Source organism: Danio aesculapii, chromosome 16 (assembly GCF_903798145.1).
Source record: "Danio aesculapii chromosome 16, fDanAes4.1, whole genome shotgun sequence".
In the NCBI taxonomy this organism is placed as follows: domain Eukaryota; kingdom Metazoa; phylum Chordata; class Actinopteri; order Cypriniformes; family Danionidae; genus Danio; species Danio aesculapii.
The window spans coordinates 32104279-32116576 of record NC_079450.1 but is presented as its reverse complement, the minus strand read 5'-3'; the positions used below and the strand labels follow the sequence as shown (position 1 = coordinate 32116576).

Here is a 12298-nt window from a genome sequence, read left to right as displayed (position 1 = left end):
GACCACTTGTGATACAGTATTTTCAGTAAAAGTTGTAGGGTGTGCTATTGCAGTTAAATTCTTGTTGTTGTTGTTGTTGTTTTCTTGGCAGACCACGTGAAAGCAGTGCCAGTTCTGCCCAGCCTGAGCCCAAATTCTTCAAGAAAGACATTAAAGATAATGAAGATGACATCCAGCAAAGTTCTTCTGTCAATAGATCTCACAAAACCTCATCGGAGGAGACCAGTCTGGGTCAGGCTTGTGGATCTAGTCAAAATTCTAGCAGCAAGAAAAGAAAGGAACCTGAGCAGGACACCCTATTAGGCGCAGAAGAACCAATAGCCGCTGATGATTTAGAAATGTCACTTGAAGAGCTTGAATTCTTAATGTCTGATGAGATGGATGAGCCTCAGCAGACTGCAGCCAATAAAAAACAACGTCTTGAGTCAGGACTGACTAGCACAATCAATAGCAAACAATTACAGAATCAACAAGAGGGCACTGAGTCCAAAAACAGAAAAGGGGTGAATAATCAGCAAAGCAGTTCCAGCAATATTCAGAACCTGCAGTTGGACAGAGCAGGACCAGCTGTAAGAAATCAGGACACACAAACACAGTCAAAGAGGTCTCCTCCAGATCTGGAAGGACATAGTTCTGCAAACAAGGGGCCAGCAAAAAACAAAACACCAGAGCTTGAAGAGGTCAAAGAGGAGGAAGTATCTTTTGTTGTGGTACGAAGGCAGCCATAATTTGATTCAAATATATCTTGTCTGTTTTTTTTATCTACAGAACGGCTTGTTCAGTGTTTTTGTTTTTCAGAATTCAAGGCCCCAAAATGCCATTTCCCAGACCTCTGAGGCTGTTCTCAAAAAGGAAATGCAGGTGAGAGGTTTTAAAGCAGATGCTGTTTGACCTGCACTAGGAACAAATCTGTTCAGTTTCAAATGTGTCATGATCACCATGCTTGCACTGTTTCCTCCAATGTACCCTGTAACATCGGCATGATAACAAGCCATGCTTACAAAAGCAAATAAAAGTAAATTTACATAAACTTTTACGACAGTTCCGAGAAATATTTGCCACGTTTACATGTGAGCTGGTTACATAAGTTTTAACCCCCTAAAAAACCTCAGTTACATAGGTCTCACAAACAGTGCTAATTAGCTAGAAAGGTCTTAAAGCTCAACTCAGAAAGTGCCTAAGTGACGTAAAATAAACACCCAGGTGTGTGTGCATTTTCTGTTCCCATGGCAATATTTGAAAATGGTGACCTGTCTTAGCACATTGCAGTGTCAGATTTTTTTTGTTAGAATTTTTTTTTAACCATGCCACAAATCCTATGCTTGAATAACATATGCTAGATTACATTTAAGATGGTTGTAATACCTTTTTGAACTAACTGATAAAAAACAAGTTATCTAGTTTAACAGCTTAAAACAGAGTTTTTACCAGAGTTTTACCATTTTTGGGTTTATTCAGCTGATCTCTGCGTCTGATCAGATTCAATGATTTATGCTTAGCTAAGCTAAAAGTGCTTCCGGGAGATTGGCTTAATGGATTTAAAAAAGGTACAACTCAACTGTTTATCTCAAGGTGACGTGTTCAATTTATTTCCAAATAAAAGTGGAGTGTTCCATTAAAACAGTGTGAAGGATGCTTTTTGTTGTGGTGCATTTTTCCAATTGGTTAATGTAGTTGTTTAAATAATTTTACTGTTATTTAATTTCTGATGCTCATTCCATAGCTGATTTTAAGAAATGTAAACAAAAAAAGTGTCAATGTTAATGAAATTCTAAATGTAAAAATGTATTTCTGGTTAAACCATATACCTGACAGGGTAGAATTTTGATGTTACAAAAAAGCTGTTCTTAAATAAGTGATGGCTGTAGTTTTTGTCTTCCCAGGAAAGTGATAGTTTTGATTTATGATGTGGAAGTTCCGATAAACTGAATTTCACAAAAAAATAATTAAATAAATGCCTAAAATAATATTACAAAAAGGAATCGTAATGCAAATACAGTTGAGGTCAGAATTATTAGCCCCGCTGAATTATTAGCCCCCCTGTTTATTTTTTTTCCCCCAATTTCTGTTTAATGGAGAGATTTGTTCAACACATTTCTAAACACAATAGTTTTAATAACTCGTTTCTAATAACTGATTTATTTTATCTTTGCCATGATGACAGTCAATAATATTTGACTAGATATTTTTCAAGACACTTCTATACAGCTTAGTGACATTTAAAGGATTAACTAGGTTAATTAGGTTAACTAGGCAGGTTAGGGTAATTAGGAAAGTTATTGTATAGTGATGGTTTGTTCTATAGACTATCGAAAAAATATATAGATTAAAGGGAAGGATAATTTTGACCTTTAAAGTGGTTATTAAAAAATTAAAAACTACTGTTATTATTGCCAAAATAATACAAATAAGGCTTTTCCTAGAAGAATAAATATTATCAGAAATACTGTGAAAATATCCTTGCTCTGATAGTAAACATAATTTGGGAAATATTTAATAAAGAAAGACAAATTTTAAGGGGGGCTAGTAATTCTGACTTCAACTGTATGTAACATTACAGACCTTTTAGAAGGAGGGATTGTATTTTAAAAAGTACTGTCAAAACGTGTCATAAATCCTCCATTGGTCCACGTGTTTTTTATATGGCTCATAATTTTACATTAAGGAGAAATCAGTCCAGATTCTTATGGTTTACTCTTGTATCAAATACTCCACGTTATTTGACTTTTCTTATGTAGTAAACTTGCTTGGAAGCTCACCCGGTACAGCAACTCTGTAAAACTGAGCTTTTGTTACTGCTAACATTTCAGTTTGTTCCTATTCCTAATGTTCTTCATTCAAAGAGATACAAGCAAAACAATATCAGTTTGCAACAATGATATCTGTAAAATGCAGCAAAATAGACACAGTTGTGTAATAAAATCTCTGCTGATTTTCAGGCCTCAGCTTCTAATTCTGGACCAAAGATCGACCCCGATCTGCCCAGGAAGCTCCTGCAGGTTCAGTTTATGTCTCTGACAGTGAACAACTCTTCCAGATCAAGACCAGGCCCATTACAGACACACAACCCAAATGAAAAGAACGTCAAAAAATTCCGCAAGGTCTGACCAAGTGTCTCGTCATCACTCATCTGTAATATTGTGACCAATTTTTTGTCGTGCCTTGTTTATCTGCATTTGAGACATTTTTAAAAGAATGATGTTTAGTGTGTGTGTTTGCACATGTAGAAAAATGTGCCTGGATTTAATGGGCTGCCTAAGATAATCGGAGGCTCGGATCTGGTGGCTCATAATCGCAGTAAGAACTCTGAACTGGAGGAATGGCTGAGACAGGCAGCAGAGGTGAGAGAGCACACAGAAAAACATTTAAAATTATGTGTTAATGTGATATTAATTATTATATATTTAGTCATTTCTCTCTATTTTTGCATTCAGATTTTAATAGTTGTCAAGTAAATGCTGACTTAATGTTATTTTAGTTATTCTAATAATGGTGCATCCCTAATTTGTTTGACCATTAACCAATCAGCAAGGGTTTTTCATGAATTAGAGTTTCATGAACCCTCAAGTGGTTCACAAAAGAAGATATTTTGTAGAATGTTAGACACCGGTAAACCATTGACTTCCAAAGTAGGAATTAATATACAATAAAAAGTCAATGGTTACTGGTTTTCAGCATTTTTCAAACTAACATCTTTTCAAACAGGTTTGGGACAAGTAAGACAAGTAAATGATGACCGAATTTTCAGTTTTGGGTGAACGTTTAATTGAACATTAAAATATAAAATAAATAAACAAATAAGCCAAAAACATTATGCAAACAGGAACTAGATTTCAAATGAAAACAAAATGACAACTAATTCAAACAAAAAGTAGAAATTACAGTAGATATATACAGTAGTAATACTGGAATAGCACTGTCATTATCGAAAAAGGCCTTTTAGCTTTTATGTCATTACAGGACAGCATGTAGGTTTTCAAAACATTTCACTTCAGATTATAGAGTAATTTCGAGTAATCTGCTCTTCGTGGTTTGCTTTGACACCATAACGGGCATCACTTAAGTCTTTTTTCAACACCCCCCTCATGCACAGCTGTACACTTATCTGCAGCCATATTTATGGCCCTTTTATATAGGGGACTTCTACATGGATTTATTTTGTCATGACACTTACTTTCAAAATGGAAATCATTTATTTATCAAATTTATCAAATTAATATATTGTTAATGGGCTTAAAGAGCTTCTTTCAAGAGCATCTAAAATATTGTACGTATATTTAAATGATATATTTAAATAATAAACCGTTTATATATTATTTTCATTTGTAGGTTTGAAATTCTAAAATTATAGTTATAAAAAAGGGTTTGATCTTTTTCATTTATGCTGTAGATTGTTGAATAGTAAAGGGATAGTTCATCCAAATATGAAAATTAGCAGTTAATTTACTTATCTTCAGGAAATCTATGATTTTGGTGATCTTTTTTTTATCAGCTGAACATACAATTTTTTTTCATTTTTTTTTCATAACTATCTTTATTGATTTAATTATTTTTTTTAACATTCAAATACAATGACTTACAAACTCCGACCTACAAACATTTACACAACAATTGACAGTAAAAGATACCATATACAAACAATGCAAAAGTAAAATAATAATAGTAGATAAATACGTTCATTCATTTATTTATTCATTTATTTTCTTTTTGGTTTAATCCCTTAGATAAATACAATAAGTCAATAATAAAATAGAAGAATATACAAAAAATAATAATAAAACAAAATAAAAAAAATAAAATCCTGATCTTTAGGTTTAATTAAAGTTAGACTGATCCTCTTCAATTTAAATTTACTGTGGAATTTATGTCTTTAATATAATCTATGAAAGGTTGCCAGATTTGATAGAATTTGTCTTCTTTTTGTTTAGGGAGAATCTGATTTTCTCCAGTTCAAATGTTTCATTACATCCCTCATTAGATGTATATATGTAGGAGCAGCTTTCTGTTTTCAGTTTAATAATATTAACCTCCGTGCTAGTAGACAGAGGAATGGAACTATATTTTGTTCTGTACTGTTTTTATCTCAAAATCAGTAATGCCTAGAACTGCAATAAGGGGATCTGGATTTATCGGCTTATGACATATTCTTGAGAATGTTCGAAAAATATTTTGCCAGTAAGATGATAATTTGGGCAGCTCCAAAACAGATGAGCCAGTGATCCACTTCTGGAAATATCTTAAGTTTTTGCTTGGACCAATGTAAAGAATACATTTAGACACATACATTTATTTTTAAATTTCATTTTTATATTAATGCAGGCTGCGCTTGATAGAAAAAACATGTACAGGCAAAACAAAAATAATAAGTGTTATAATAAGTTATTTAAAGAAACTTTGATCTCAGCACCAAACTCTGAGTGCAGGTGATTTATATTTGATTAAAATATTACCCATGGCTGCTGATGGTACATCAGCAGTGTTTCCCGATATATTCATAGATCGGGGTGGAACGGTGGCTCAGTGATTAGCACTGTCGACTCACAGCAAGAAGGTCACTGGTTCGAGTCCCGGCTGGACCAGTTGGCATTTCTGTGTGGAGTTTGCATATTATTGCTGTGTTGGTGTGGGTTTCCTCTGGGTGCTCCGTTTTCCCCCAGAGTCCAAAGACACGCTGTATAGGTGAATATGGTAAACAAAACCCAGTTCACCTATAGTGCCTTAGTGTGAGTGTGTGCTTGAATGCAAGAGTGTATGGGTTTTTCCTAGTACTGGGTTGTCACTGTACATACAATTATTAGCCCCCTTTTGAATGTTTTTTTCTTTTTTAAATATTTCCCAAATGATGTTTAACAGAGCAAGAAATTTTTCACAGTATGTCAGATAATATTTTTCTTCTGGAGAAAGTCTTATTTGTTTTATTTCAGCTAGATTAAAAGCAGTTTTTCAGGTTTTTTCATTTTGTTTTTTTAAAAACCATTTTAAGGTCAAAATTATTACTCCCTTTAAGCAATATTTTTTTCGACTGTCTACAGAACAAACCATCATTATACAGTAAATTGCCTAATTATCCTATCCTGCCTAGTTAACCTAATTAACCTAGTTAAGCCTTTAAATGTCACTTTAAGCTAAATATAAATGTTGTGAAAAATATCTAGTCAAATATTATTAGAAATGATTTTTTAAAACTATTGTGTAGATATGTGCTGAAAAAAATCTTCTCTCTATTAAACAGAAATTGGGGGAAAAAATAAACAAGGGGGCTAATAATTCAGGGGGGCTAATAATTCTGACTTTCACTGTATACCAGAATAATTGTTGTTTCATTCTGCTGCTGCGACCCCTGATAAATAAAGGACTAAGCCGAAGGAAAATGAATCAATGAATGAATATGCACATATCGTGCCAGTTTTCAAGGAAGAGACTATTTTAATTCTAGTGAATAAATCAATTCAGAGAAGCAGAGTAATATTCAGTTTTTTTTTAAACTAAACATTCTCTTCATTTATTACATCATTATTGTCTATTATTTTATTATCATCATTTCAGAAAAGGTAAATCTTTCGGATTGAGATTGCACATAATTTAAACACACAACTGTTCAGAGCTGCAGCCCACCAGCAACTGAGTTTGACACACGTGCAGTAGTGGTTTCCATTTAAAGTTGCAAATTTACTTTGTGCAATATTAAATCAGATTGCTGAAAAGAAAATGAACCAGATTCCATCCCATTCATCCCATGCAATGTTATTAACTCGTATGCGTGTAATCTCAATCCGAAAGGTTTACATTTTTGGAAATATTCCAAGTTTGATATATATATTATTATGCAACAGGGGGTTCACACTCTAGCTGGTGAACACACTCAGTGTTGTTCATTTTGTTACCTGTATTCTGTACGTTTTTTTGACTTTTCAAAATGCAGGAGACGATAACTTTTTTTTTTCATCACCAAATACCACGGTTTCTGCAGAAAGTATTCTTTATTATTCTGCTGGGAAGTAAAATTATCTGTAAATTTGATTTAATAATGCAAAATATCTGAATAGCAATACATACAATTACTTTGTTTTTCTGAATTTATACATAATATAGTCATGAACTAATCTTTTAATTGTTTTTTTTCTGAAGAAAAGGCTATTGTCTTGATAAATGATGTTGAAAAATAGACTTATTCAGCAAAATTCTGCTTGTCTGAATTGATTTATACTGTACTGTCTTTCTTGCTAATACTCACATGCTATGGGTTTGCAGACATACATGACTGGAGTAGTTGTGTTCTCACACTTTCTCTCTCGCTTTTAGGAGGAAAAGCAGAATGAACGAGAGGAGACTTTGGGAGACGATTTGTTCAGGTATGCAGTCTATGCAGGCAGTAGGGCAGAAAAGTATGGATAAAGAGCATGGATCTGACTGGGCTGAATCTAGTGGGGCGTCTAGTGACGTCAGCACTTTTAGAGCTCATTTAAACACAGACGGATCTTGTTTGATCCCTGTACAATTCTCATCCTCGTCCAGACACTCGCCACCTGCCTAAACTAACACTACACTGACCTCCGACCCCAGAAAATCAGAGCTCACGAATAACATTTGTGATTGGCACACTGAGAGCTTAGTCTGCCTTGGACAGGCTGAGACCGGTTTAAGCAACGGGATGCTAGTACGCACTGAAGCGGGCAGGACAGGGGGATGTCTGGTTCCCAGTATTGTGCCTCATTTCGAATCCTCTCTCAGATCTTTAGTGGTAGATTTTGGCATAGCAGTGATCTGACTGAAAAGCTTCAGTCAAGAACAGAAAGTTTCTTTCTTCGAGTTCACAATTCATTATTTTTTCTGGTCTTGTACCTTTTTATATACTGAATTGATGAACTCATCAACTGTGTGATTTGGTAATTGATGAGCCACTGGGTCTGATCCACCAGTTTCACCGCATCACGCATGAGTTCTCCAATGGATTTTTTTCTCCTTTTAGCAGATCCTTCATTTTCAGCACACTTGGAAAGTATGACGTCAATGATTTCCCAGCTGCTTTTAAGTCATTGTTCACAGTTGAGGTCACGCTGGGCTGCGAAGACCCGTCGATATTTCTAACAAGCCCCTGCTGTTTAAACACACAGTGATTAAGACCAAAAAAATACAGTGAAGCTTTAAAGGGACAGCACAGAAATCAAATCAGTATTACTTTATTACCTTTTGCCTTTCTTTCTTTTCCATTCCTTAGAAAAAAGCAATGTAGCAGTGCATTAAAAAAGACACAGGAATATCAAATAGTGTATCGGAGTGTATCCAGGTTGAGGGGTGTATGATAGGTTTAGTTTTGTCACCAAATCTAAGTTTAATGTATTATTTAAGAAAAATCTTGACCTTGACTATTCTTGTGGACAACTGTGCAGTCTTAAATCTACTAGTACAACAGTTTAGACTCTACAGGCTTTGACCAGAGACGTTGAAATCAGGATAGAAATACTAAGCTAAAAACATGTTGTTTTTTACATTCATCTGTCAACTACCATTACAGTGCGAAAGAGAGTTACCACTGAGTTCCATTGATATTTGTGTATTGTGTGTAGTGTTTTATTAAGCTTGATTCATGAAACCATGCACTTATTTGCCTTTCTTGAGTGATTTTTCAGTGAACGGATGTGCTAATATGGTTTCATGACCAAGGGCATTGCTAGGGTTGAAAGGGATAAGGATAAAGTCCTCCACCCCCATAAAAAAAAGAATTGAAATGTCATATCTACAAATCTAGTACAATTTACATTTTTCTGAATAATTTGCATGTATTTACATTAATATGATGCACATTTTATTGATTACAGTTATTTATTTCACCAAAATTACACACATTTTATACTGTGAAAACAAATATTAAGCTTCATCAGTAGTTAGAACTATTCAGTTTCGGAAAACAGTTGTATTATTGCCTCATCAGCTTCAGTGATGCAACATATTCCAAAAGATCAGGGGCTTTTAACAATACAACGCCTCTGTTCATGACTAACACAGTCATGCACATGGCAGAGGGTCATGGTCAAAATTAGATTTGTTTAAAAATACAGCATTTTAATTTAGGATTGCTTTTCTGCAAACCCTAAATCCCAAGAACATTTGAAATATTTGGCTATTATCACATGGGACCTTTTTGTCTAAAATCTATTTCATATTTAGAATATATATATTTTATATATATGTGTAGTGTTTAAAGGAGATCCACACTTCTAGATAAAGAAAGAATTAGAAATAAATTTAAATGGTGAAGTGTATTTAAAAATAATTCATTTTAATGATTCAGAAACTGGTTCCTAAAAACTATGTTCATTTAAGAACTGGATGAAGCCTCCAAAATGAGACAGATTCAGAGTTATGAAAATCCACACTAGGTGAATTAAAACAATTTAAATATTACAAACATAAACATTAGCTTATCAGCTACTGTGCATTCACACCAAAGGCGGCAAGACCGTCAAAATTCACTACAATGATCTCATATTTAAAGGGATCGTTGCAGAACATCAACAAATCAGTTACATTCCCACATTAAAACATGCTTTCTAGCATGAAAATGTTGCACACTTTTTATCCACTTCACTTAACTATGGAAGATCAAGTTGTTGTGTGTGGTGTGGCTTTGCTCTATTATCCAATGAGTGTCCATATGTCTTAAATATTACGAAGCAGCAATACTTTTCCGTTTTAGTTACCATAAAATATTCCTTCTTTTTTTAAGAAAAAAAAATATATATAAAATTAACGCACATCAGTAACCTTTTTTTAATGTATGTCCCTGTAAGAAAACATTGTAAATAAATGGAATAATTGCAATAATCAAACTTCTAGGAACAACTGTGGTCGCAACCAATGTTCATAAGACTGTGGGAATCCTCTCAAGCGGTGGCTTCAACATTCCCATTGCTTGCCAATGAACCATGTAATAGCTCATTACCATAAAGTTGACTTGATTTCAACTCTCCTCGATGCCCACACCGGTGACGACCCGTTGTGCCACTCCTCTGCGCTTATCGGCACTGACTCCCATTGAAAATGAAGACTTCCGACTACTTTGATGGTCTTGCCACTTTCAGTGTGAATGCACAGTTACAGTTTATTGCTCAATCTTAAGGCATTTGTGTTAGCAATATGTTAGTTTCATCAATCTGGCAACCTGCATGTGTATGATGTCGGAGAAGGAGGGGCCTGGTGAAAAACCTTATTCAATATTTTGAATTTGGATCGCAATACCTAGTTCAACCAATAGGTGTCAAACCTACATGCTGCATTTTTTTGAGGAATTCAAAATTTTTTTGAGGAATTCCTCTGCGTTTGGTAATCGCCATAACCCACGGTGCGTGCCTTGCATGTTGCCATGAATTTATACTTCTGTTTGTGTTGTGACAATAACATTTTCTAGCTGGCAGTGGAGTGTCTGTCTAGTTTCTTAGCCAGAAACTAGTTTATTGTCTAGTTTATTTACCCCAGAAATACCTGTAATGCTAATTTAGTGTACAAGTAGCTTAAACTTTCTCATTTAGACAAACAGCAAAGGGTATGTGACTGTCCGAACACCATCTGTGTGCACACTCGACTCAGATGTATAAATCAGGCTCTAAAACCAATATTGCAATCTTTTTAAATTAATTATTTAGCTCTAATAAGCCCTGTCAGACTTGTTCAATACAAATAATCAGCACATTTTTCAGCTTTAATGTTTGTAAATTTGTCTTGTGGGCAATGGCGTAGGTTATATCACATACAGTACAACCGTAACATCATTATACTCCTGTGTCTTAGACTCACATCTCCTGTGAGAAAGAAGGGTTAGGCCTCTTCAGGCACGGAATTGTTGCCTGGAGACTGAACCTGTCTAACTGGGGACTTTCAAGTGGTGCCATTTCTCCTGCTAAGCAAAACAACACACACTCGCGCCCTCAAATATACCCAAAGCCACCGCCGTGTGGTTTGTCCAACGAAACTGTTTGATCTCTGAATCTGCTCAGCCAGTCATGCATGGAGTGGGAACATCACACAGAAAATAAAAAAGACTGAAAAGAAAACAGCACCTCTGTTTTTCCAACATCTTCTCCAGCTATCTCCCCTGGGCTAATGAATAGTCCCAGACATGTTTTATGGAGGAGGATGTCTGGTTTGATGACTTTTAAACCATGTCTGATTTTTACAGCGTACCAGTTTGTATCAATTCGCTCCGTTATTCAGTCACTGTTTACTAATTCTCACCGTAGGGTAGGAATTTTAAAAGCCTTTGTGGGAATGATGGTTGGGACTGTAGAAACGCCTTTCTTTTGTGTTGAATCCGTTTTGTTTTTTTCTCTTTTTCTCACAGGTACAACCCTAGGCCTGCAAAGAAACGATAGATCATAAAACTACTAATGTCTGTGGGTTGCAAGACTGCAAAGAAAAATGCATGTCCGTTTTTACGAGATTTATTTGTCTAATAAAAAATACTGTGTACAAAACATATGTATATATATTAAAAGTTGAAGTTTTACAAAACTGAGCAGTCTTAATTCACATCCAGACCAACATTACATCACCGTGCAAAGCAGCTTCAAACAGTCAGTCTTGATCTTAAGAACTTCCTCATTTCTTAGTGCTCAGATTTGTTGGTTTTGGTTCCTTCAAGTGTCAAGTGTACCTTCAAGTCTTTAGATGATATCTACCGTCTAAACTGTCACTCCACACAAAAATGCCCTCAGCAGTCTAAACTTGAATGCTGAGGTTTAAACTTAACAATGCTAGTTGAGAGATTATATAAGTTTTTACTTCTAAGCAATAAAACATTTATTTGGCACAACAGATAAGTATGAAGTAAAACATTTAGCTAAAAGTTTCTATGAAACCCCTTATCCATGAGTAGGCCCACACAGAATCTGCAACACATGTTTTTAGCCTATCATTTAGTCCATGTATTTACTTGTGTAAATTTATATTTATTCAGTTTTTAAATTAATTTCACTAATATTATTGTGATATAATAATAGTAATATTAAAATGTTCATATGATTTATTTACAAAACAGTTTGTAAAGTAATATTTTCACTTTTAGTAGTTTAAAGTACAAATATCAATAGAGTGGCTTCTTAATAACTCAGTGAATGTCCTTAAGTGGTCCAGCCAGAGCCCAGACCTAAATCCTATTGAACATTTCTAGAGAGATCTGAAAATGGCTGTACACTGTCGCTTCCCATCCAACCTGATAGAGCTCGAGAGGTACTGCATAGAGGAATGGGCAATCCCAAAAACATCTGTGCCAAGCTAGTGGAATCATATTTAAAAAGGCTTG

General features: G+C 34.8%; 1 protein-coding gene across 1 annotated transcript in view; it reads left to right on the top strand.

The window, feature by feature from the left end:
• The window catches only part of nbn (nibrin), a 37044-nt gene extending 25536 nt beyond the window's left edge, over positions 1-11508 (top strand). The window contains exons 11-16 of the mRNA XM_056475662.1: positions 92-710; positions 799-861; positions 2940-3101; positions 3228-3341; positions 7303-7352; positions 11339-11508. Coding sequence (XP_056331637.1) covers positions 92-710; positions 799-861; positions 2940-3101; positions 3228-3341; positions 7303-7352; positions 11339-11369 — 1039 coding nt within the window. The 3' untranslated portion in view covers positions 11370-11508. The remainder of the gene's footprint in view (positions 1-91; positions 711-798; positions 862-2939; positions 3102-3227; positions 3342-7302; positions 7353-11338) is intronic.
• The last annotated feature ends 790 nt before the right edge of the window (positions 11509-12298 follow it).